We start from the raw sequence: 25,690 nt of genomic DNA on the forward strand, positions 1-25,690 counted from the left end.
TTTAGCACGGGAGCTAAAACTTAGCTGGGGAGGGATGGGAAAGAACAGAGGTGTGGTAGAGGTGTTGGGGCACTGGGGAAGGGGCTTGGAAAAAGAAGGCGGGGCCGGGGCGGCCCAGGGGGCGTGGGTGTGGGCGTGGTGGCCGGGAACCCCACGTGGGACTCTGGGTTGAGTTCACTCTCTCCCGGAGAGCCTTAGCTAGCTTCCTCTTTGGCACTTCAGCGCGTCCTGACCTCAGGTCTGAACCACTAGAGTCCGGGGTCCCTGGGAGCTTGGGGCCCGCTACCCCTGGCACCCTGGGCGGGTGACCAAGGGGCGCAGGAACCACCTCCTCCGCCACCATGCGGAAGCCGGACGGGAAGATCGTGCTGCTGGGGGACATGAACGTGGGCAAGACGTCGTTGCTTCAGCGCTACATGGAGCGCCGCTTCCCGGACACGGTCAGCACCGTGGGCGGCGCCTTCTACCTGAAGCAGTGGCGCTCCTTCAACATCTCCTTATGGGACACCGCAGGTGAGGGCGGCGCCGCCGGTACAGGCTGTCTTCGGGCTCCGCGGGGCGAGGAGTTGTCCTCTCCAGGTGCAGGGTCTCCACCTCCGACTGTGGCGTTCACTGCTCCTCTGTCCCCACTTGTCTTGCTTTGCTGACTGGGAAAATCTCCAGTTCAGCCCACTCTGTGCGTCTTCGCAAAGATCCAGGTTATCCTGGAAGAGATGTCTAGTCCGCATCTTAGGTGCTTTAGTGTCCCCTTCAGGGTACCCTCCTTTGGTGTGCCAAGCAGTTCGAGGTGTAGAGCAGAGCTGCTATTATTGGCCCCCTTATAGACGAGAAAACTGAGGCAGAGAGTGTTGAATCGCCACCCCTGGATGTGAGTCAACTGGGAAGCCGAGCTGGAATCGCCTGGCCTCAGCGACTCAGGGTTATTTACCCACTGCTGGGTCTTGGCTGGTAAGCAAGTCATGTGCGTGGAATAGCTTCCTGTACTGGCATTTTTAAGATAGGTAGTCAATTATTTTTAGTGCGTGTACTGTTTGTGATTTTTCCAGTAGGTCCATCTTCGTTTTGGACTATAGGTTATTTAGCACTGGTTTGTTCCGTTTTTTTCTTCCTTTTCCATGATAAAGAAATAAGATATTTTAAGTGAACAAACAAATGAACAAACAAACCTGGAAATGGTATAGTTTCATGGAATGAAGTTTCCGATATCTGAAACTCCAAGTTCTGGTGTACTCAAAAGTCTTGCTCCTAATCTCTAACTTCTTGTTTTGGGCATATCAATCTGTTGGGGCTAGTAATGCACTCTCTGATGAAAACTGAGTTAGTGGCTGTCTTTGGCACCTTCTCTGCTGTCCTTATTCTTCCCGCTCTTCCCTGTTTCTTTCTTAGCCCTCCCGTGGGGAATGCACTGGTTCCTAGTTTCCACGTCATTCCTCTGACTTCACTCCAGGTTGTAGGTAAAGTGTCTGCTTTTTCTCAGGCTGTCCGCTTGCCTGGCACTGAGAGCCCATGGATTCAGTCTTAGAGAATCAAGACCAGTCAGTCTGTGGACTCCTTTTCCAGTCTTGGACAGAGCGCTGCTTCTTTGCCGGGTTTAACTGCTGCCCTTGGTGTATGGGGGGAGAACACGGAGTTGGTCAGTTCCCCCCCCATCTCTTGATGTTTCTGGATTAGACACAGACATGTGGCCCCAGTACACGTCCCCGAAGGGCATGAAGGAGCAGTTTCACTTTGACGTGCGGAACCACTTTCTTCATCAAGGCCAAGGATGATCTTGGTCACCAGAGGATTTCATAACACTGCTGATGTGATATCCTGAGACTTTGCCGGTTCCTCGTGTGGGGTTGGTAGCAACCCAACTCATTCCCCAGCCTCCCTGCTGCTTTTGTGTTCCTGGAACACCAAGTGTGAAGCCAGATGATGAGGGAGCAAGGCGGGGTGGCCAGGCCCCTTCTCCACATTCCTGATGTCTGTACACACATACTTGGGGAACTGCTTGGGGGACTGAGGTACAGAGTCAACAGTGGCCCATGTCACCAATTTGGTGCCTACTTTGGTGGTGACTTCTGGGCTGCTAGTCACCTGGAAGGAGCAGAGAAGAGGGAGTAGTTACTGTTCAGGATTCTGTGTGCAGTAACTAGCGTAAAGTCCCTGCCTTATCCCCAGCTGACTTTTAGCATAATTTCCATAACTAAGACTGACTGAAACTTACTTGCTAGCTCTCCAGCTCTGTAGGTGGGTGGCAGCACACACCTGTGAGGGCTTTGCGACAAGCTGTAGTCAGAAACACAGCAGCTGCCCAGAATTTGCGTTTTGACTTTTGACTGTTCACTCAAAGTCAGTGTTTGGCACCTGGAACTTGCTAAGTACTAGTGCTGGGTGTGGCTGGGGATGGGAGGGGCTTGCCAGCTCATTAGGCATCTTATTCTCTTAGTGTAGAGTTTCAGAGGTAGCCCAGGGGCAGGCATGTAGGGTGCAGACCTTGTCTGTAGGGGTCCAGGCATCCCCCATTGTTCTCTGGTTACTCAAATACTTTTCTCCGATGGTCTGGTACAGAGGGGGTTCTCACCCTTTGTGGTATGGTCAGGCCAGGATGGGATGATCAGAGCTGCCAGCGGTGTGGTGGTGTTACCTGCCATTAGCAAACAGATGCCAAGCATCATCCATGTGCCAAGTTGTGTTTCCAGCACAACAGTGGACTGAACAGACTAGAACAACCGTCATCTCGGGGTTATCCCGGTGTGCATCTCGTGGGCTGTAAGCGGACTTTTCTTTCCTGCCCGCCAGTTCTCAAATAATTGATGCAGAGACTTGGTATGAATTATAAATGCTCAGCTGATAGCTCAGGCTTATTACTAACTGGCTCTTACAATTTAAATTAACCCATTTCTATTAATCTACATCTTGTTTCCTCTCCGTGTCCTGCTGGCGACTCCTCTGACTCTGACCTTCTCCTTCCCAGTGTCCTTAGTCTGGTTTTCCTGCCCAGCTATTGGCCAGTCAGCTTCTTATTAAGCCAATTATGGCATAATTTATACAGTGTACAGAAGGATTATTCCACAGTAATGGGCTGGTCTTGGAGCTTCAGATTCCAGAAGAGGGGGAAATCTTCTGAGTTTCCTACCAATCTCAGATCTGTTTGGAAGGCAGTACAGTAGTATGAGAAAGTAGCTGAGGGACCCGTACAGACTCCTGCAGGCCGGACACTGCTCGTGTGTTTGTCCTAGCTCTTTCTGGCTGCAGCCTCAAAGTCGTCCCAACTCCCACTACCAATGCCTGACCCCTAGAGATGAGTTTGGGAAAGCAACTTAGAGTGTCAGCTCAGAACTGGGTCCTGCTCCTCCATCTGTGCTCAGCCCTTGTATCTTCTTCCTCGTCCTGGTGGTGTTGGTGCTGCTGCTGCTGTTGCCACTGGGTTCTTGGATAGAGCTTTTGCTTGTGGCATGGATCAAGGGGTTGCAGATAGGTGGGGAGTGAGAGCCTGCTGTCCACAGCCTTGCTCTCTTCAGAGGGCTCTCTCTTTGTTGCTGCTGGACGCTCTGGCCTTTTAGTCCTTTGATATGCTAACAGAAGGTTGTTCTACACACCCAGGACACAGCAGACTTTCCTGACAGGGTACTCACTGTGGTCTGGGCCTCACCTGTCACTTTTTCTTTCCAATGACAGTGCCGCCCTCTGTCTTTCTTTTCTCTGCAGTAATACAGGTGGCAGGGAGAGCCAGGTTTCACCTCCAGCAGAGCAAGGCCACACCTTCGGCATTTGCTTGGGAGGTCCTCAGCTTCCTCGGCTGAATACTTTGCCACTCCCCCCCACCACACACACACACACACACACACACACACACACACACACACACAGAGTCACAGATCAGTGTCCTGAGACCATGTCCCTTCCCTCCAGGTTCCTCTAACTCACTCCTTTCCAAGAGAGGTTCACCAGCAGAGCCGAGGCCTTGTACTCCGGATTTCCTAAGGTGATGCTGGCGGGGGTGGGGGGACGCTTCCCTCTGCCTCCCCACCAGTGAACTTACACAGCTTGTTTCCACAGCCATTCTAGGCAGCCTAGGCCAGTTCTCTCTCACGGCCCACCTGCTCCTGACCTCTGCAGTGGCACTTCTGAGCCACTTCACACGTCACGGTGGACATGTATCACATGGTAGCCCACCCCCATCACTGGCAATCTCTAGGTTTAGTGTTCATTTGGTTTGCTGCTCTAGCAAGTAGAAACTGAAAACAATGTGCATTATCTCTGCCTGGTCCGGAAGTCGGAGGTCCTCAGCTGGCTACAGTTCAAATGACAGCAGGGCTGTGTTCTTATCACTGGAATCCCGTCTGGGCTGCTTCAGCTCCGGGAGTCTTCCATGGCTTCTGGCTCCTTTGTCTTCTGTTCTGGAAACAGCTGTGGCTGGTGGAGTCTCTCTCCCTGGAACCCTGCGGCTGAGGGTCCTGTCCTCCTTGATCTCTCCTTGTTTTGAGGTTGGCTGAATAGGCGTCTTTGCTTTACTCTCTACCTCTTCTGTCTTTGTAAAACTTTTTAGGTGGACTGCAGACAGGGAAAGAGGTCCACCACTCCCATCGGATTCAGCACCCCTGGGGCAGCCTTCTGGTTGTATTTTCCGTTTCATTACAGTGTAACTTCTGTCAAATGCTGTCATAGCTACATTGGAATCTCCCAGCTGGCAGGCAGTGTGGGCACTTTTTGTGCCTGGGTAAAGACTCTTTCGAAAGACAATGTGATTTCCTCAGCGCCTGAAGCTTTTGTAATTTAAAAGTCCCGTAACTGCTGGGCAGGGTGTCCTGACTCATGGACTCAGAGGACTTTGCAACTAGTCTTTGTTAACAGCTTTTCTCTCTTTTCCAGTAAATATGTACAGGAATGGAATCCACGGATTTCAGAAAACGGGGAGTTTGGTGTGTTTGCCTTTTCCTTTCGTTTTGAAAATTAGAGGGGTATTTATTTACCACACTCATTTTGTGGAATGCTCAGAGACTACTAGAATTTAGAAAAGACATTAACATGCTCGTTGCTCATGTACGTGTGTATAGGCAGGCACATGCATGTCACAGCGTGCATATGCAGGTCAGAGGACAATTTTATAGAGTTGTTTCTCTGCTTCCGCCATGGCCTCTGGGGAGGGAACGGAGATCATCAGCCTTGCACACCGGCTGAGTCATCTTGCCAGCCCCAGATTATTAGAATTTTATTGAAGCTCCTGAGCCTGGAAACTTTCCAAGTGGGGCATTTTCTTGAAAAGCTACTGGCCTAAGTGGAATTAAATTAGCAAACATGAAATACAGTTCCTCAGGGTGTGTTTATGTAGTGCTCAGAGAGCCCAGGCATGGTGTTCCTTAATTACAGTTCTACTGGTGCTGTCTAGAAGGAACATTGTGTCGCAAAGCATTAACACTGTCACCCAACTTGCCTAGCTGAGGCGCCATTTTTTATGGTGTGGCTCAGGTTTCTTTTTTAGATAAAATTATTTCATGTTGGCCAGGTGGTGGTGGTGCATGCTTTTAATCCCAGCACTCAGGAGGCAGAGGCAGGTGGATCTCTGTGAGTTCGAGGTCAGCCTGGTCTACAGAGTGAGTTCCGGGACAGGCTCCAAAGCTATAGAGAAACCCTGTCTCGAAAAACAAAAACAACAAGAACAACAAAAAAAAAGAAAATTATTTTATGTGCATGAATATTTTGTCTGCGTGTCGTCTGGGTACCATATGTATGCAGTGCCCACAGAGGTCAGAAGATGTTGTTGGATCCTCTGGGACTGAAATTACAGACCATTGTGAGCCACCACATAGGTGGTGGGGAATGAACTCAGGACCTCTGGATGAGCAGCCAGTGCTTTTACCCTCTAGCTGTCTCTCTAGCTCCTTCCTCATTTAGCTTTAAGCTTTAGTCTCAGCCGTGTCTAGGCATGAAGATCCACTTCCTCAATAGCTTCCACTGGTGACTCCCGGAGGGAGCTTGCCTAGATCGGGAGTGAGCGTCCTTGAATGAATGAGTTGGATGGATGTCACTGATGATGGGGGGCACTCGAGCTGCTGTCAGCTCGTAGAATCATTTACCTTCCCCGCTACAGTCTTGCAAGGCTGATACCCGTCATACCAACGTCAGGGGAGACCTCACGGTGCCCTCTCAGCCTTGTTCTTTGCCTTTCAAGGACCCTGGCAAGCTGCAGCAAGACTCTCTCCACAGGGAGTTTACACAGTGAGGAAGTGGCTGAGCTGGAGTCAGAGCCTGGTGAAGTATTCCAGGGTTTAACTGAATCACCAACCCCTGCTGTGCCCTTCCCGGGATGCCGTCATACTCAGGAGAGAGTGAAGGAAAGAGCTCTCAATGTTTGTGTTCATGACCCCTGTATGCGAGTGCACATCACCGCGTAGTGTGTACTGAGCAGGCAATATCCGTGAACTGCAAGGGTGTAACAGTGTACTGAGGTGCCAACATTAAAACCATCCCACCTTAAGGCTGCCTATCACACAACTAACTGGAGGAATTGTTAAGAAAAAAAATCCTAAGAAGGACAGCTCCGACACAAAGAAATCCAGTTAGGTCAGATCAAACCAAATCAAAATGCCCATTGTTTTATTAAGTACAGTGCTCTTGGGTGGCCGAGTGCATGGTGGGGAGACAAGAAAGCAGGGAGCCCATGCAAACCCAGAACCAAGTGTTTCTCCTCTGGGAGCCCACTTAAATACCCTGTGGGAGTGGTCCTGACCCCTCCCTGGACCTGGCAGGCTGGGATTTGGAGTCCAGACCAATATACTCCCAGTCCAGGGGGCTGAGATGGATGCCAGGGGCTGGGGCTACGCTCCAGACTCAACAGGAATGTGTTCAAATACCTCAGTGCTCTTCTCTCTCATCACATATTCTTCCCAGCTGAGGAGCATTTTTGACTGTCTGAAGTCTGCAGTCCCATGCTAGGCATGGCCATGGGGCAGGGTGCCTCCTTTGCTGCATGCATGTGCTCATTCTGGCTGAAGACTGGTCCTGTAGCCAGCTCCTGGTGCATGGAGTCCTGAAGACAGATGCACACTTAGTCCTGTGTCAAAGTTCAGGATGTGCTGCGTGTGAACGGCTGGCTCGGCCAGGCTCAGCCAGGAGTGAGGCGCGATGTCCTATCTGTGTCACAACATACACTCCCATGCCTGTCCCAAAGACCAGAGAGCAGTCAGGAATGTCACAGTGCCTAGGGGCGGGTCGTGGTGTGCTTCAATAAAACAGCAGCTGAAGGAGGAGCAGCTTTGTAACTGTCTGGGAGGCCGCTGGCTCACAGCTCTTCTGGAGTGACTGTTTCACTGGGTGCATCCAGGCAGGAGCTTCCTGTCACTCATGGCTGCACATGGACTGACCGGACTGACGGAAGAGCTTGGGGACCGCACAGCACAGCCTTGCCTCATAGCCCAGCGGGAACATGCGCAACTGTAAAAGCTGGAAGCTTTTCGCTAGGAAGGGCTCTATTTGAGACTCTGCTAGGACTGCTGGTCAGAGCCACAAGGCAAGGGAATTAAAGAAAAAAAAAGGCCTTCACACTGGAAAGGAAGCAGTGAAATGGCGTTGAGTCTGCAGACAACAGGCTTTTGCTTACAGAGAAAAATGTAATGGCTACAAAAACCTGTTAGAGATGACAAACGCAAACAATAAAGTTCCAGGACACCAAATGGAATGCATCTGGGAGAGTCCAGAGCAGGGAGACAAAGTAGCAGGAAGTAGCAGGCTGACACAGACAGCAGAGTGAACTAGGGCATGAGAGGAGTGGGGTCAGACAGAGAGAGAGAGAGAGAGAGAGAGAGGGAGGGAGGGAGAGAGAGAGGGAGGGAGGGAGAGAGAGGGGAGGGAGAGAGGGAGGGAGGGAGAGAGGAGAGAGAGAGGGAGGGAGAGAGAGAGAGAGAGAGAGGGAGAGGGAGAGGGGAGAGAGGAAGGGAGAGAGAGAGAGAGAGGGAGGGAGAGCAGACGAGGAGAGAGAGATGAGAGAGAGGAGAGAGAGAGGGGAGAGAGAGAGAGAGAGGGAGAGAGAGAGGGAGGGAGGGAGAGAGAGAGAGGGGGGGAGAGAGAGAGAGGGATGCGAGAGAGAGAGAGGGGAGGGGGTGAGTCGGGGGCGGAGACGAGTGAGAGAGAGAGTGGAGAGGAGGAGGGAGAGGGAGAGAGAGAGGGAGGGAGGGAGGGAGGGAGAGAGAGAGGGAGAGAGAGAGGGAGGGAGGGAGAGAGAGAGAGAGGGGGAGAGAGAGAGAGAGAGGAGAGAGAGAGGGAGGGAGAGAGAGAGAGGTAGAAAGAGAGAGGAGAGAGGGAGGGAGGGGGGGGGGGGGAGGGAGAGAGAGAGAGAGAGAGAGAGAGAGAGAGAGAGAGAGAGAGAGAACGAACATGGGAAGGAACCAAGAGGGCGAAAGGAACCAAGAACCTGGAGCATAGAAAGCGCGAGACCAAAATGGCAGGATTACATAGGAAGGAGAAACTGGGGAAGGGAAGCCAAGCCCACAGGCTGGAGAGGTTTAGGGCAGGGGTGGGGGGAGAAGAACTGAGAGGAGCCAGAGGTGCTGAGTGTCCTTTGGTATCCTAATAGGCACCGTGGTTAGCCCTTTGTCCCTGTTTCTTTTGGCCCTGACACAAACCCACTTATAAAAGTCGGTGGCATTTCTATATGCCAGCAAGGAACTATCTGAAAAATAAGTTGATGAGCAGTTGTTTTAGAATAGCATTGGAAATAAATCAGACACTGGAAATAGAGTTAATGAAGGTGGTGGAAGAGCTGTGTGGTGGTTTGAATGTAAGTGGCCCCCATAATCTCATAGAGAGTGGCACTGTTGGGAGGTGTGGCCTTGTTGGAGTGAGGAAGGGAGTCACTGTGGGGGCAGGCTTTGTGGTTTCCTATGCTCAGGATACCGTCCAGTGTTTCTGTCGACTTCCTGTTGCCTGCAAGCTGTAGTATTCTCAGCGGCTTGTCCAGCACCATGTCTGCCTGCACGCTACCCCGTTCCCCGCCATGATGATAATGGATTGAACCCTCTGAAAGTGTAAGCGAGCCACCCCACTTAAATGTTTCCTTTATAAGAGTTGCCGTGGTCATGGTGTCTCTTCACAGCAATAAAAGCCTTAAGACAAGCTGTGACATAAAACTAAAGTATTTATGACAGGACCTGAAGAAAGAAATACTCGGAAGGAGCTCACATGTCCGTGCATTGTGAAACTATCGTTAAATATCTATGCCGAAAATGATCTACAGATTCAATTCTAATGCTGTTTTTTTTTCTCACAAAAGAAGAACAAAAGTTAAACCCCCACCACTACCCAGTTTCTGTGGAACTCTGGAGATCCAGAATAACCAAAGCAGTCAGACCAAGTAGAAGAGCCCTGGGGGCTTCACACTACTTCACCTGAAAATATACCACAAATCGGAATGAACAAGCCTAACAACAGGTGCCTTGATTGACGGAGCGTGACAGGAGCCCAGAATAAACTCACGCATTGGCAGTTAGTTGATTTTTAACAAAGGGCCAGGACACAATGGGGAAGGGGCAAACCCCATGTCCCTGTGCCAGATTAGGAAGCTGGACACTTCTTATTCCATCCCCCCAAAATCCACAGATGTGGGACTAGGAACTGAGGCAAAGGCATAAGGGAAAGTTGCTCCATACAGTTCTGGGGACTTGCTTTTTTACTTTTTTTTGTGGTTCTCTAGCAAAAATCATCAGAAGCTACAGAGATGGCTCTGTGGGTAAGGACCCTTGGTTTACAAGTATGAGGAGCTGAGTTTGGATCCCTGATACCAACATAAAAAGCCTGGCATGCATGTGTGCTCACCTGTCACCCCAGTGCTGGGGGTAAAGCGGAGGTGGAGGTAAAGACAGGAAGATGGACCTGTGCGTTGCCAGCTTGGCTGAAAACCAGCAAACTCCAGGTTCGGTGAGAGACCCTGTTTCAAAGCACTAAGGCAGAGACGACCGGAGGAAGATGTCTGAGATGGCTCCCTGACGGCCACGCGTGCAAGGGTGCACCAACTGCACAGCACTGCACACAAATAAACAATCAGGAAAGTGAGATCACAGCAGACTAAAAAGCACAAGGAGGTGCCCTCCTGGGGAAGTCTCTTGCATTTGTAGCACTGTGCCAAGCAGGGAGACCATGGCTGCATTCATGTGCCGTCTGCAGCGGCCATAGTTCCAGACTGTTTGAGGACATGTTCGCGTTTATCAGAACTGGTGACCTATTGCTGACTTAGCCAGCCACATTTTCTACAGAGGTTGCAAAACACATTCCAAACTTAATTAATTTCAAATCAGATTAACTCGGGTTACCTGTAGTGATGCCATTTTTATGAAAGTATCTCTTACATTCAGAGGCTGGGACGTTTGTTGGCCTTCCTGGCCAAGTTAACAATATTCCTCAAGGTCACTTAAGACTTGACCTGATATCCTGCTGTGTAGTCAGCCTGTGTCTGTCCTCCTTCCTCCCTCCCCCTTTCTTTCTCTCTCTTTCTTTCCTTTCTTTTTTCTTTTCTTTCTCTCTCCCACCCTCCCTTCTTTCCTTCCTCCCTGTCTTTGTCTATTTGTCTCTTTCCCTTCTTTTCCTCTTTCTATCCTTCCTTCCTCCCTCCTTCTCTCCCTCCCTCCCTCCCTCTCTCTCTCTCTCTCTCTCTCTCTCTCTCTCTCTCTCTCTCTCTTTTTTTCTTTCTTTCTCTGTGAGACAGGGTCTTATTGAGTAGATCAGGCTGACCTCCTAACTCCCAGAGATCCACCCACCTCTGCCTCTTTTATGCTGGGATTAAAGGCTTGCATTACCACACCCCTGCCTAGCCTATGAACTTTACCTGCCTTTAAGAGATCACTGTAACAACTACCCTGGCCTGCCTTGGTTTTTCCACATAGTCTTAATGTTTACAGCCTAAACTAATGCATAGCTTTACTCTTCAGTTATGTAGTCTTCCATGCCCCTGACTCAGAGCCACAAGTTCATGCATGTGTGTTTGTGTGCATGTGTGTTCTGCGATGATCATTTGTTGAGAGCAACCAGCAGGTTTTAAAGCAACCTCCTGTAACAAATATCCAACATAAATGTTGAAAGCCACATGGATCAACTTGATAACCTTATTTTAAGTACTGTTTGTTATCTGGGTCATCAGTTGGGGTCAGCTGGAGTCTATAACGTAATCCCTTGTAAAACACTGTTAAAGATCTTGGTAAAGTATCCCACACTCCTTTCCATGCAATGCTTTCTTTTTTTAAAAAATTGTTTTCAATTGAAATAGAACGACATCACTTCTCCTCTGTCTTCCCGCCATGCCCTCCCAGCCATCCTCCCTTGAACACCTCCCATGTTCCTTAAAGACTCTTTTCTTTTGAGTAAAGGCTGCTATACCTGGAGACCATGGAGGGGGTGCGGTTACTGCATTCCACCATTACCAGTGAAGCTCGTCCAGAGCCCGCCAGCTAACTCTGATTGGTTCAAGCACGCTCAGAGCCCACCAGCTAACTTCTGATTGGTTCAAACACTCCAGAGCCTGGATACCTGGCAGTTTTTTTCCCAGTAACTAGGGCAAAGATGGGCAAGGTCGGGGACTCAGCACATCCTGTTGAGTCAAGAGCCTACATCTTGCTGGATCTTTTCCGCAGCCTGTCATGGCTGCCAAAGTGGCCGGTGGGATGGTGGTTGGGTGAGGGTCTGGGCCTTTCAGTGAGGTGTTAGGCTGATCTAGCAAAATGGTGGCAGCGATTCTTTTCTAAGGTCCATGGAATCACTAGCCCTGGGGAGTTGCCTAGGTGTCTAGCACTAGCGTGATTTCCCTCCTACTAAGTAAACCTTAAGTGAATGAGACAGCTGTCTTATGACCAACATGTCCCACCGCTTGTACCTTTAGGGTACACCTTACCATGCTGTAATTGCCATGGTTCATGGGTGTTACAGCTAGATACGGCTGTTCTCATTGCTTCTCTCTGTTGGCAGCTTGCATAATATTTTCTGGAGCCATGGAAGCTAGACTGCTGAAAAGAGGCATTCCTGTCAGATCCTGTTTGTCTCATCCAAGTCCTAAGTATGTGGTGTCTTCCGCAACAGGGCCCTACCCACCACTCCTAACCAAGGGTTGCATACACCCGTAGTCTGTATTGTTTTGGGAGTCTCTTGGACTGTCCCGTCAATCACTTGAAAGGAGGTGTCTCATGTCTGGTACTAGTTTTTTGTTAGTCTATGACTCTTTCTTTTGGGGTGGGGGCAGGATTTCTCTGGCTCTTCTGGAAGTCACTCTATAGAACAGGCTGGCCTCAAACTCACAGAGATCCTCTTGCCTCTGTGAGTGCTAGGATTAAAGAGTGTGCCACCATCACTCAATTTAACCTATGATTCTTGTGGAGAGCTTTGTCAGATCAAGTGGATTAGCTTCCTATTGTATATCCATATATCTTATGTATATATATATATTATATATTTACATGTATTATATATAATTTTAGGTAAATATAAAATAATATAATGAATGGAATGTTTTCTGTACTGTTCAATAAATACAGGGCAAAGCCCTTCGTTAGGGACAAACAGATAATACAGGAAGGGAAAGTGGAGGATTCAACCTTAAGGCTCACTCTTGGTCTAATCCACTGGGGAACGCTGAGTTTTTGCTTGTTAATGGGCACACACGCTGGGTCTTCTGAGTTCTCTATGTCAGCCAGAGTGTGCTGGCAGAGAACTTGACACAAGCTGGAATCATCTGGGAAGAGGGGCTCTTGACTGAGAAAATGCCATCAGATTGGCCTGTGGGCAGTTGATGTGGAAGGGACCAGACCACTGGTGGTAGAGCTGCTTAGGCAGGTGGTCCTGAGCTGTATTAAAGAAGCAATCTGAGCAAGCCATGAGTCTTTCCAGAACACACCCTTCCTGCTGCTTAAGTGACAGGCCACTAAGGCCTGAGCCTCTGTCAGGTCCTGTTTCCCAAGATAGAGCCCAGAAGGCTGCTTGTTCCCTGCCATGTGTTTCTCAGATGTCTCGGTAAGCTGCAGAAGGAAGAAACTCTTCACTCAGCAAAGACCTTTGTGTTCCGGGACGTTTGCAGAGTGATGTGTCCACCAGAGCCTCTTCTGAATAACGCATTTCAAGAAGGCCCCTTTCGACTCTTAATGTGGTTCTTGTGGTCCAGTCTTGACTTTGAAGCAAGTTAAAACTCGTTTGAAGCAGACTTTAGCTTCCTGTTTTAATAAGCAGACTTTGCAAGCGATTGAATTTTTATTTGTTAATCTCCTTGGAGAATCAGTCGCCAGCAGGCCACACAGTGTCTATTGAAGGAAAGGGAGATCCGGAGAGTGGCTTTATGGGGGTTCTTTCTGTGGGTGCTTTTTTCTTCACAGCTAAGTCTGTTATGTAAGTGTATTTTCCTGGGCTTTGAAGAACGTCTCTTTTTTTTTTTTTTCACATTATTTGGTGTGATTGGGTTACTCTCAGTAAATTCTTGTTTCATAAGATTTGTGATTTCAGCTCTGGCCACTGTCCGTCCACCTTAGTGTTTCCCTAGCACCCCTGTCAAACCCAAGCCATGGCTGCAACTTCTCTGTGGTTTGTCATCTCTGTGGGCCATGTGCTTTCTTTCTGTTTATCCTCTAAGTGACCAAACAAACCATCCAGATGACACCGATGATCTGGGTGAAAATTCTGCGGTGTATTTAACTGTGACTCCGACGCTGCTGCCCAGAGTTCCCTGTCACCCTGCCTTCGGTGATCACAGTGGTTAGAGGTAGCTGTGGCTTACCTCTTCATGTGCTGGCTTTGGGTGACTGTGGTCAGGCTCTTTTGACTGCTTCAGCTTAGCTGTTTCTGCAAGTGGGAAATGCAGTCCTGTGAATCCAATTCTCTGCTCACCTCCAGTGTGTAGGGGGGCAATAATGTCTTGTCTCTGAGAAAGACCCTGTGTTCCTCTGTGCAGTCGCCTGCCTGCAGGAGGAGGCTGCGTCTGTGGGAGGAGCCGTGCTTATCATTACTTAAGATCCTCTGATTTTTTGGATTTGCCCAATCCTTCCTTCCTTCCTTCCTTCCTTCCTTCCTTCCTTCCTTCCTTCCTTCCTTCCATTCTTCCATTTTTTAAGATTCATTCATTTATTTAATGTATATGAATGCTTTGTCTGTATGTACAACCTTATGCCAGAGAAGGCATCAGATCCCACTAGAGATGGTTGTGAGCCATCATGTGGGTGCTGGGAATTGAACTCAGGATCTCTGTAAGAGCAGCCAGTGCTGCTGAGCCATCTCTCCAGCCCCCATCCATTATTTCTTTAGACTATGACATACCAACGTATTATTATTATTATTATTATTATTATTATTATTATTTTATGTTTTTCGAGCCTGGTTTTCTCTGTAGCTTTGGAACCTATCCTGGAACTTGCTGTGTAGACCAGGCTGGCCTCGAACTCACAGAGATCTGCCTGCTTCTGCCTCCCGGGTGCTGGGGTTAAAGGCTTTTATTATTTTTTGTGTGTATATGTGTGTGTGTGTTGTGTGGTTGTGTGAGGTTTGTGTGATATGTCCTCCTCAGCTGTTACCTACCTTAGTTTGGAGGCAGGGTCTCTCCTTAAACCCAGAACTCACCAGTTTGGCTAGGTAGACTGTCCAGGGAGCCCCAGGGCTCTGCCTCTCTTCCCCTCTCCATGTCAGGATTACAGAAGCACACTGTTATCTTTTACTTTCTAAGTGGATCCTAGGGGATCTGAACTCAGGTCTTCTTGCTTCTGACAGAGCCACCCCTAGACCACAAGCATCCATTTCCTGACCTCTGTTTCCCCAACGTAGGACCCGAGGTTGACAGTGTCCATGGTATGAGGAGCAGGGACTGGAACCCTGATGTCACCTGCCCTGCTGCCTGTGTGGACAGTGGCTCCTATGACTATGGCCTGGCACCGTCTCACATGCTCTACATCCTAGGTTCTGTGCTTCAGGGCAGGGCAGGGCATCTGCCCCTCCCCCCACGCAGCCAAGGAGGCCTGCTTTGGCGGGTAGGTCATTGGCCTCTAGTGGGGGCAGCTTTTTGGGGTTACACCTCTTCTTCCTGTGTTTGTCAAGAGTGATAAAGAGCCGGACTTGGCCCTTCATTTCTCACACAGTCCGAAGGGAGGGCGAAGGTCGTTCCTGCACCCGGTGGCCTGGGATTGGGTTTCAGGTTGAGAAACAAAGCCAGATGCTGGTGTCTCTGGAGATCTCTGTCCTCGAGTAAGTCTCGTGCTCAGGAAGTGAGTGGCTTTGCTGACCTGGTTCAGGGGTGGTATTTGGGTTTTGTGACGCAAGTCCAGTGTCATCTGATCCCCTTAACAACTTCTCCTTGTCCATTGAGGTTCATGATTGGCTTGTCTTGATTTTGAAGGTGGGACGAGGGCTGGCTGGCTGGGGTGGGAGGAGAATGCCTCTTGCCCTCCTGACCCTTGTGCATAGTGGGGACACTAAGGAAGAGGAACTGTGAATTTTGATCCGTTCATGGTTTCTGATTTGAGGGGTGGCGGCCTCCAGTCTGCGCCTGAGTTGCCCAGGGCTGCTTTGGCCAGTCTCACACACTCTGTGGCTTACCACAATAGAAACTTACCCTCTTGAAATTCCGGAGGTTGGATGTCTGAAGTTCAGGTGCCAGTGGCTGGCTTGGCTCCAGGGCAGAAACCAAGTTTCCTTCATCTGGGGGATCCTACAGTTCTGTTCTCCAGACCTTGCTGTACCTCTGTGTGTCTCCTCTTCTCCCATGGCCGTGGCTCACAGCCTGCTGAACACTGGGCACCCTCCAGTGTGACCCTACCGTAGCTAGTCATCTGTTTCCAGATAAGGTCACAGACACAAGGTGAGCATGAGGGTTTGGATGGTCTTCTTGGGGCACAGCTGAACTCACTTTAGCAACTGTGGAGTAAACTTAACCTATTTTTGAATGTGAGTGGTATTTCCCGGCCTTCTGCTCACCTTTGGAATTGAAAGTCAGAACTCTGTGTCAGGCTTCTGAGAAGGCACAGTGTCCTGAGTGCCACTTCCCATCTGGGGCTGAGAACAGAGTGTGGTCAGATGGTCAGAGATCCATTTGACCTTCTCCGGCTTCCCACCAGGGCCTGGGTGTCAGGCTTCTGAGAAGGCACAGTGTCCTGAGTGCCACTTCCCATCTGGGGCTGAGAACAGAGTGTGGTCAGATGGTCAGAGATCCATTTGACCTTCTCCGGCTTCCCACCAGGGCCTGGGACTGGGCTTCCTGGTTATCCATGAAGCCTTAGCAGTTGTTGAGTGGAAGGGCTGAGATGTGAGACACTGGGGCAGGCAGGGTAGTTAGATTCCAGGTGATTGGAATTGCTAGCATCTGTGGCTTGGCTTGTAATCAAGAAGAGGGAAAAGATACAGGCTTGATTGGCACCTGAGTGGTGACTGTGAGGGTCAGTAAAACTGAAGATGTTGGTGCTGTTTTCCTCCTTCACAGTCTCCTTCCTGTGATGATGGAGAATCCCTGTTTCCTGGGAACTGGGTACCACACTGAGGGTAGACAGATGCAGGCAGCCTCCTCTTCCTGTGATGATGGAGCATCCCTGTTTCCTGGGAACTGGGTACCACACTGAGGGTAGACAGAGGCAGGCAGCCTCCTCTTCCTGTGATGATGGAGCATCCCTGTGTCCTGGGAACTGGGTACCACACTGAGGGTGAACAGAGGCAGGTGGCCTCTCCTTCCTGTGATGATGGAGCATCCCTGTGTCTGGAAACTGGGTATCAAATGGACAGTGGACAGATGCAGGTGGTCTCTGCCTCAGAGAATCTATATCTTTGTTGCTTAAACATAGCCATGTCTGTGTTAACTGAACAGTGGCGATGTCGCATGGTGTAAAATATACACTCAGTTTAGACGTGGTGGCCCAGACAACTGCCTCAGTTGCTTTCAACAACTTGGACTGTATGTTGAAGTGAAGATATAGCTATGTTGGTTAAATAATACACAATATTAAGATAAACATACCTTTAATTAATTTTATAGTGTGTGTAGATATAGCTTGAATTCTAATTGGTCTTAATAAAAACCCGGTGTTAGATATTAGGGGTAGAAGCTGAAAGATCAGAGAAGCAGAGCAACCAGCCACTAGTTCTTACCTCTACAAAATTCTCAGACCAAATGGGTTATCCTGTCTCTGTAAATCCTTAGACTAAATACTGTGAGCACCTGTCTCCTCCTGCCTTATATTCCTTTTTCCACTCAGCCATATCCTTTTGTCTCTACCTCTCTAGTGCCGGGATTAAAGGCCTGTGACTCCCAAGGACTGAGATTAAAGGTGTGAGCCACCACTGTCTGGCTCTTTTAGACTGGATCAATTTTGTGTAGCCCAGGGTGGTCTTGAACTCACAGATATCTGTCTTCCTCTGTCTCTCAAGTGCTATGATTAAAGGTATGTGTCACCACTGCCTGGCTTCTATGGCTAACTACTGGCTAGCTCCACACTCTGATCTTTAGGCAACTTTATTTGTTAGATCACAAACAAAATATCACCACATTTCCCCCTTTTTGTCTAAAATAAAAGAAGGTTGTAACTAATATAAGAAAAGCTATATACAATAAGTACAATAACTATATACACTATATATAAGCAATAAGTATACCAACAATGTCTAGTACATTTGCATTTGACAAATCCAGAGAAAATACTCCTTTATCCATTTTGGTGAGTTCAAAATGTTGTAGCTAATTCATTTTCTATTCTAACTTGCATTATCATCCCAAACTATCTTTTGATAGCTCTCAACCTTGTACACTTTACACTTAAGTGAATTTCTTTTCTGAGTCTTGCAAACAAAACAATTATAATGATAGCTATCTAGCCTTCAACTACCTCCGAGACCCAAGAAGAAAATAATATTAACTGAGTAAGCAGGAAGTGCAAGCAAATGACCTCCAAAAACATGTGAGAAATGGCAGAAGCAGCTGGCTGCCTGGACAGTCACCCAAGTTCCCACTGTTAGGGCATCCATCCTCAGCCTAAAGGTCTAGAATAGTCAACAGATTTTTCTATGAAGCAAGATTTTAGAAGGACTGTCCCACCTTGCCTTGACAATGTTTGACAGTCATTCTCCTTTGTGACTTGCTTGTCCAATTAGGACAGCATACTGTCAGCAGTTGACACAAGGGCATTTTCTTGCCCAGTGACTTAACTTTTGCCACAAGAAAGTAAACTCCATGTGGAGTTTCTTTGATGCCCATTATCTTTTTTGAAGTAGATTGGTGCTTCCAGGAGCAGACATGTCTTATTGTCATAAAAAAAGAAGCTGTATTATTAAAGCATCTTAAATGCCATATTCTGTATTCAGAGATGCTGCCATTGGCCTTGGAGTGGGGGTTTGCAGGGGTGACAGGAGGCCAGTATGTAGGTGTTTGGGAGTGTGTGTTACCACCACCATGGCCATCCATGTCTGGGCTTTGGGTCTCAGAGTCAGATGTCGAGAATGAATCTGGCCACCTGGGACAGATGTCCCCAGATAAGTGGGAAGGCCCCCCTGGGCTGAGCCAGTGCTGGGCTGAGGCAGGGAGCCTGGGCTGCCTCCCCATGTGGGAATCTTCTGATCTGGTTCTGGTGCAGATGGGTCTGGTTTGGGTGGTTTGCTGGTGAGTGGTCTGAGCAAGGCATGGACCAGTGGTTCTCAACCTTCCTAACATGTGACCCTTTAATACAGTTTCCTCATGGTGTGGTTAAAATAACCATAAAGTTCTTTTCATTCCTACTTCAAAACTGTAATTTTGCTACTGTTATGAACTGTAATGTAAATAATTTGATATGCAGGATGTCTGATATGTGACCCCAAAGGGGTTGAGACCCACAGGTTGAGAACTGCTGGTGTATAGACTTCTCGACTAGTGACTGAGTCTCTCCAGAGTCTCAGGGCTTTCTTCTCTGTGCATCTCCTCTGTGGACATGCCCTTGGATAGCTCAGAAAACTCTCTAAACCCTAACTTAATTTTCCAGGAAGGTCCTCTGTGTGAGTCTTGGGGATGAGTGTGGGAAAGTGGCTTTGGATTTACCATGTAGAAAATTCCCTTTCTCATGGGACATATATTTAAGAAATAAGAAAGGAGGAAGTCACTTTAAAACCAGAAAAATCTCAGGTTTTAGACTCCTAGCTACAGTCTCCATTACCCCAAACCCTTCAGTCATGAAGGATGGTCCCAGACTTGAGGCTGGCTGCTGAGTCTAGGAGTTCCACCTTTCTGTTGTGGGCCCTTGTGTTGAACTCTGGCAGGCAGAACCAGTGTTGGACAGTTGCCAGTTCTGTGGCTTCTCATACTTTGAAGGCTGAAGGACGTCTGTGTGTGCTGCAGGGGATTTCCACCATTGGATTTTCAGCAGAAAACACTGTCTGGGCCACGGGTCAGGAAGGGGCTGATAATAGGGAAGTGGGCAGTGGGTTCCATCTCAGACACTGTTGTATTGCTGCAGAGAGACCCCCAAGATCAAGTCAACTGGGGGCTTGCTTACAGCTTCAGAGGTTTAGTCCATTATTGTTATGGGGAGGGGGAGCATGGCAGCCGCAGGCAGGCGTTCGTGTTGATGGGGCGGTAACTCCAGAGCTTTACATCCTGATCCACAGGGAAAGAGACACAGACACTGGGCCTGGTGTGGGCTTTGGAAACCGCAAAGCTCACACCTTAGTGGCACACTTCCTCCAACTAGGCCACAACTCCTAATCCTTCTAATCTTTTCAAACAGTTCCACTCCATGGTGACTAAGCGTTCAGATATATGAGCCTGTGGGGGGTGTTCTCATTCAAACCACCATAGGGCAGAGTGCTACTCTAGCTTTTAAAGTCCCTTATCAGGCCTTTTCTTGGGTGCGTGGTCACTGCGGGGCCTCAGACCAGGTTTGTGCAGGTCCTGGTGAAGTCACCCTTGAAACTGCAGCTCTCTGAGGCTGCCTCTGTGTGTGTGTTAGGAATGGACCTTGGTAGCTGCTCTAGAGATGATGTGTCAGAAAGACTGGCTGTTGAGACCACTCTATACCTCTTGGGGAACCTCAGCAGTTAAATGCACCCTTATTTCTGAGTGTACAGGTTCTAAGAATCCAAAACATCACTCCAGTAGTGTTAGGCCCTTCCCCTGGGGAAAGCTCTGTAGGTTGAGATGCAAAGAGGATGTCTGGATTTCTGCCTGGGCTGATGCTCTGGGAACTTCCCAGGGGCTTCCTGAGCCAGAATACTAAATTGCAGACGGTCCCATTGTGTTAGCCTCATCTGAGACATTGTCAAAGGAACAGTCAGACATTATTGGACCAAAACCCTCTCCTGTGGTCCTCCTGAGGGGGCTTGTGCCATGGCCTGTTCCATAGGATGTCATCAATGATACTGTTTATTTTTGGAAACTGTCTTTCTACATAGTCCTGGGTGTCTTGAACTCACTAGATAGACCAGACTGGCCTTGAATGCACAGAGATCTGCTCAGCTCTGCCTCCTGAGTGCTGAGATTTAAGGTGCACACCACCACGGCCATCGACGTTGTTCCCTTAGAAAAGCCCTGGTGCATGGAAGAGTCTCAGATAAAGCCTGCTGGTGGCACTGAAAGCCCTTGACTTGCTGCTCTACACTCTGTATATACTGTCTGCAGTGGAGGCTGCGGGCGGCAGCCCATCTCACATATCTAGGGAGACATGTTGTCCCCTTCTCCTTGTTGAGTGAAGGTTTGATTATTTGTTTTTTGTAGACATCCCTGGAGAGCTGTGCTGGGAGCAGTGAGACCCCAGATTTTGAATTTCTTGTAATCCCCTGATCTGAGTGCCTACCGCTGTTCTGAGCACGAGACCTTCAGGGGTTCCTGATGGCAGGAGAGTAGTTTCTGGTGGGTTTGGCTGGGGCGTGGCTATCTCTATATAATCTGCCCCCGAACACAATAAAGGGGGCATTCTTGGGGAATTCAAGGATGACCCGTGTCATTGTCTCTCTGTCTGTGTAAGTCTTTGTGTATTTTAATCTCCTGCCCCTTGCCCGAAACTCGATAACTGGGTTCAAGCGCACCAAGCACAGACACAGGGGCACGGTGTGCAGCAGAGCTGTGCCTTCTGCAGGCTGTTCCAACAGATGCAGATGAAATGTTGTAGATCTGGTGTATCAAAAATAGTTTATGTCTGGCTGTAAGTGTCGCCTAACACTCCCTTGGCTTTATGAGGTAGAGATAAAATAATCTTTGCAGTAGCATTGATGGGTTGAAGTTGGAAACACTGGGGAAATTTTAATTTCATTAAAAAAAATTAACGTATTTGGAGAAGCTTATCACAGCTTGCCCGGATTGAATCGTGCAGGTCTCCGAAGCTGGGCTCTTGGCTCCTACCTTTGTCCTTGTCCCCACCTCTGCTTCAGTGCTCCTTTGCCATATCTTTCTTGCCCACACCATCACAGGGGTGTTCTTGCAGCTCCCGCCCAATCGGCTGCAGAGATGCATGCGGCAGAGCTTGCTTGCACAAATTCCCTTTTTCTGGGCTTGCATGGAACTTATAACATTCATCTGAGTTTTACGTTTCAGCAGCTATTTTTTTTAATGTGTTTATTTTCTATGATTCTGGTAATGGGACCCAGGCTAGTGACCTCAGTTCTGGCTGCACACTGCATTTATCTCCTGATCCATGTGGATTTAGGGTCTGAGTATCAGTAGTTTTAAAAGAACTGCCCTCCCATCCCCCACTCAATGGGAATGTGTGGGCAGGGTTGTACATGATTCCTGCCAGACATACCAGTCCATTCAGTGATGCGGAATATGGAAATAAAAACCACAGACGTTTGGACTCGAGGGCTGTTTGGCTTGGGGAGACTGGAGAATGTAGTTGAAAATGACTGGGCTGTTTTCAGAGCCCCAGTAGCTGAGCCGGGTTACTGCAGGCCGTTGACTTCCGTTTTCCCCACGTTCACCTCTGGGCCATTTTTAACTGTGGTCTAAGAGCCAGTCAGGGAAGTGCCAGGATTAGGGAGAAGTTCGTTCTCAAGAATCAGGGAGACAGCAGGGCGTGGGTCAGCTGCCGTGTGGGCAGCAAGCCTGGGAGACTAGAGCAGGACCGAGCGTGCACTCCATGAGGGCTGAGTGGGAGGCTGAGACTCATGATTTATTAACCATGTGCTAGGTGCAGGGCTGAGCTGTTTACAAGGATGAAGTCATTCTCATTTTCTCAACCAACTCCTTGACAGACAGGTGCTACTTGGATTTCAACAACGGGGAAACTCAGACTCAGTGCTAAGAGGCTTGCCAGACTGACAGGGACTTTCTGTGTGGATTTTGGGTCCCCAGGAGGACATTCTGGCTGCCAGCGCCAGGGTTCTAAGAGGAGCCATAACACACTGCCTGTAGTTCCTTGGTGTTAGCTCAGTTCTCAGGGAAGTCAAGCACCTTGGTGAAGGACCCAGGAATCCAACGTGGGAAGGAGGGAGGGTGCAAGAGGGTTAAACACCCACATGTTACCAGGGGGAGGGTCTCAGGATCTGTTCAAGCCTGCCTGACTTGTGTACAAGTTCAGGGATACATACAGTGTTACATATGAAGACAAGGTGAGTTTGAAAAATCAGTCCACGAGGGAGGTCCTCTTGACATCCGTTTCTCTGCGTTGTCTCAATGCCTGGGATCCTCCCCTCTTCATCCCTGCTACCTTTAGCTAGGCCCATCTTATTATGGACAGTGCCTACCCACATCCGTGCCTGTGACTCTCATTAGCAACTCAAAGAGCTGCAGATTCTCTGCTCCCCCACCCCCTCCCAAGCACCCCACTTTGTAGACCAGGTTGGCCTCAAACTCAGAGATCCACCTGCCACTGTGCTGGGATTAAAAGCGTGCACCACTGCCCAGCTGAGCTACATACAGATTTCAGCTTGAAGACTAGCTGGCAGGTTCTTCAGCTGGTGTAAGTTCTGCACCTGATTGGCTGACGTCATTACCGGCTGGTCATAATACAGCAGGCACCATTCATTGGCTCTCTGCTCGGCTTCATTGGGGTCTCTTGTTTCATATCTCCTATTTCGTTCAATGTTTATGATCTTTATTTTTGTGTAATTACCATTTACTTTTCAAAAGGCAAATCCTCCTATTTTTTTTTTTCCGGACAGAGTCTTGCTGTGTAGCCCAGGTTAGCCTGTAACTTGAAACCTCCTGTTCCTGTTTTCTGAGTGCTGGGACTGCAGGCGTGTGCCACCACACCGAGCTTCAAATCAGTTTATCTGGGACAGAAAGCCGTTTGGGGCGTGGGTGTTAATACAGTTCTTTCTTTGTCCTGAGTGAACTATGTCACAGAGACTTGAAAAAAATTCTTTCAGGGCTGGTGGAATTATCACCACTCTGTGTCCTTGTGGTCAGTCTCGTGAAATCTGGTGGCTGAACTGATACTATTGTCACAGTTGAAAACCTCATGATCCTGGAAGGTTGTGCTGAGAGGAGTCTGGTGTGTGTGTGTGTGTGTGTGTGTGTGTTTGCATATGTGTATGTTTTGGGGTGTGTTGTATATACACGTGTATATGTGTATGTGTGTGCATGCATGTGTGTGTTAGGTGGAGCACTTCTCTTTTGTAAGCAAAGGTCTGTCTTATCAGTTTTGCAGACTCTGCAGTGGGACAAAAGCCACACATTCAAAGGACAGCATTGTTCGGCTGGGTGTTAAGTACCCACTACACACACAGAAACACACAGACACACGATACACAGACACAAACACACATACAACCAAGACCCATGTGGGCAGTACTGTGTTTTTAAATATTTTTATGTGTAAAGGTGTTTTCTGCCTGCATGTGTGCTTGTGCAGGGGACAAAAGAGGGCAGAGTTACAGACAATTGTGAACCCTCATCTGGGTGCCGGGAATTGAACCCAGGTCCACCGCAAGAGCACCAGTGTTCTTGGCCTCTGAAGCATCTCAAGTCCTGGCAGCTTCGTGTTAAAGCACAGTTTTCCTTTTTTCCCTGTGCATGCGTGTGTGTGTGTGCATGTATGCACAGGTGTGTGTGCGCGCGTGCGTGCGCATGTGTGTGTCTATGTATGCACGTGCGCGCTGTGTGTTTTATAAAGGTGGTGGGCCCATGCTCACACAGAGGTCAGAATAGGACACTCAGTGAGCTACTCTGTCACTGTCTGTCTTAGTCCCTGGAGATGGGTGTCTGTCACTGAATCTGGAGTCAGGCTAGGGGCTACAAGCCATGGCGTCTCTCCTTTCTCCTCACCCCAGGGCTAGGTTTATGGGTTTGCATGTGGCCATGTCTGGTTTTTATTTTTCAAGTCAGGGTCTCAGTGCTATCCCAGAACTCCCAGAGATCTACCCTACACTGCCTCTCAAGTGCTCCTGAGGGTTAAGCGACATCCACCATGCCTGACTGTGTAGCTCTTTACGTGTGTGGGGATTTGAACTCAGGACCTCAAAGCATCTTGTTTTAAAGTGAGAACAGGCAGCTACCCTCTGACCAGGAGGCACCTGTGTGTCCCTCGTCCCGAATACTGACAGTGTTGAGTGGTTAGATGGCGTGAGGACTGCTGGGGTGTCTGCAGTGGAGAGTCCAGCTTTAACTGGACACGGGGCCTTGCTCAGTCACCTGGGCCAGTTTTAGCAGGGCATGGAGTCCTGATTGGCCACCTGGACCAGCTTTATCTGGCCATTAGTGTGTCAGTCCTCTGCCCTGGGATCCTAAATCCTTTGGGGGGGGGGTCAGGGTGGAGAGACTGCCCACAGGGTTGTTCATGGTGGGTGCATCCTGAGATGAATAACCGTCTCTCTCTGTTTGCTTCCTGCCAGGCCGGGAGCAGTTCCATGGCCTGGGCTCCATGTACTGCCGGGGGGCGGCCGCTATCATCCTTACGTATGATGTGAACCACCGGCAGAGTCTGCTGGAGCTGGAGGACAGGTTCCTGGGCCTGACGGAAACAGCCAACAGCGACTGCTTGTTTGCCATCGTGGGAAACAAAGTGGACCTGGCCATGGAGCGGGCCCCGGAGGGTGGGGAGAAGGAAGGAGCGGCCTCTGGGAAGGCAGCGGGCAGCTGTGTCTCCTCCAAGGTACACAGGCAGGTGCAGCCAGAGGATGCCATGGCCCTTTACAAGAAGATCCTGAAGTACAAGATGCTGGACGAGGGGGAGATGCCAGCTGCCGAGCGCATGTGCTTTGAAACCAGTGCCAAAACGGGGCACAATGTGGACCTCCTCTTTGAGACCCTGTTTGACCTGGTGGTGCCGATGATCGCCCGGCACAGGGCTGAGGAGCCATCCCAGATTGTGGATATAGCCAGCTGCAAAACACCCAAGCGGACTAGATCTGGGTGCTGCACCTGATGGCCGAGGCCTCCCTCCTGTCCCCTGGCGTGTGTGGGAGCTACCGAACTCAGAAGTTGCACAGGACAGTGTGTATAGAGGGCGCTGGGTGGAAATGACCTCCAGGGGCTAATACAGGCCAGGGTCCCCAGCGACCTCTGGGTACCAGGAGGTGGGACCAAAACCCTCTGTGGCGCCAACCTGGTGCTGCCTCGTCTACTGCCCCATGCATATCAACCACCGTCATGCAGCTTGCAGTCTTGGGAGCTGCCTTGCAATGGGCTTGACTCTCACCATCACTGCATCCTGCACCATGTCTGCTCTCTGGGGTTTCCTGTTTGATATCTGTACTTGGTGCATTCTGATGCCGAGTCTCTGTGGTTAATTTATACAAAATCAGGAGTGACTTTTTTTTAACCTGGTGAACCTGGGTGGGCTACATGTTATTAAAAAGGATTTGAGGAAAA

The 25,690-nt window shown here is 49.3% G+C and overlaps 1 protein-coding gene across 1 annotated transcript; it reads left to right on the forward strand.

Moving 5' to 3' along the window:
* The first annotated feature begins 158 nt into the window (after positions 1-158).
* Rab20 (RAB20, member RAS oncogene family) lies at positions 159-25,690 on the forward strand. Its single transcript, XM_038327094.1, has 2 exons — positions 159-513; positions 24,712-25,690. The coding sequence occupies exons 1-2, from the start codon at positions 342-344 to the stop codon at positions 25,242-25,244; spliced, it is 705 nt and encodes a 234-aa protein (XP_038183022.1). The 5' UTR covers positions 159-341; the 3' UTR covers positions 25,245-25,690.

The sequence above is a fragment of the Arvicola amphibius genome, chromosome 4 (assembly GCF_903992535.2).
Source record: "Arvicola amphibius chromosome 4, mArvAmp1.2, whole genome shotgun sequence".
Classification (NCBI taxonomy): domain Eukaryota; kingdom Metazoa; phylum Chordata; class Mammalia; order Rodentia; family Cricetidae; genus Arvicola; species Arvicola amphibius.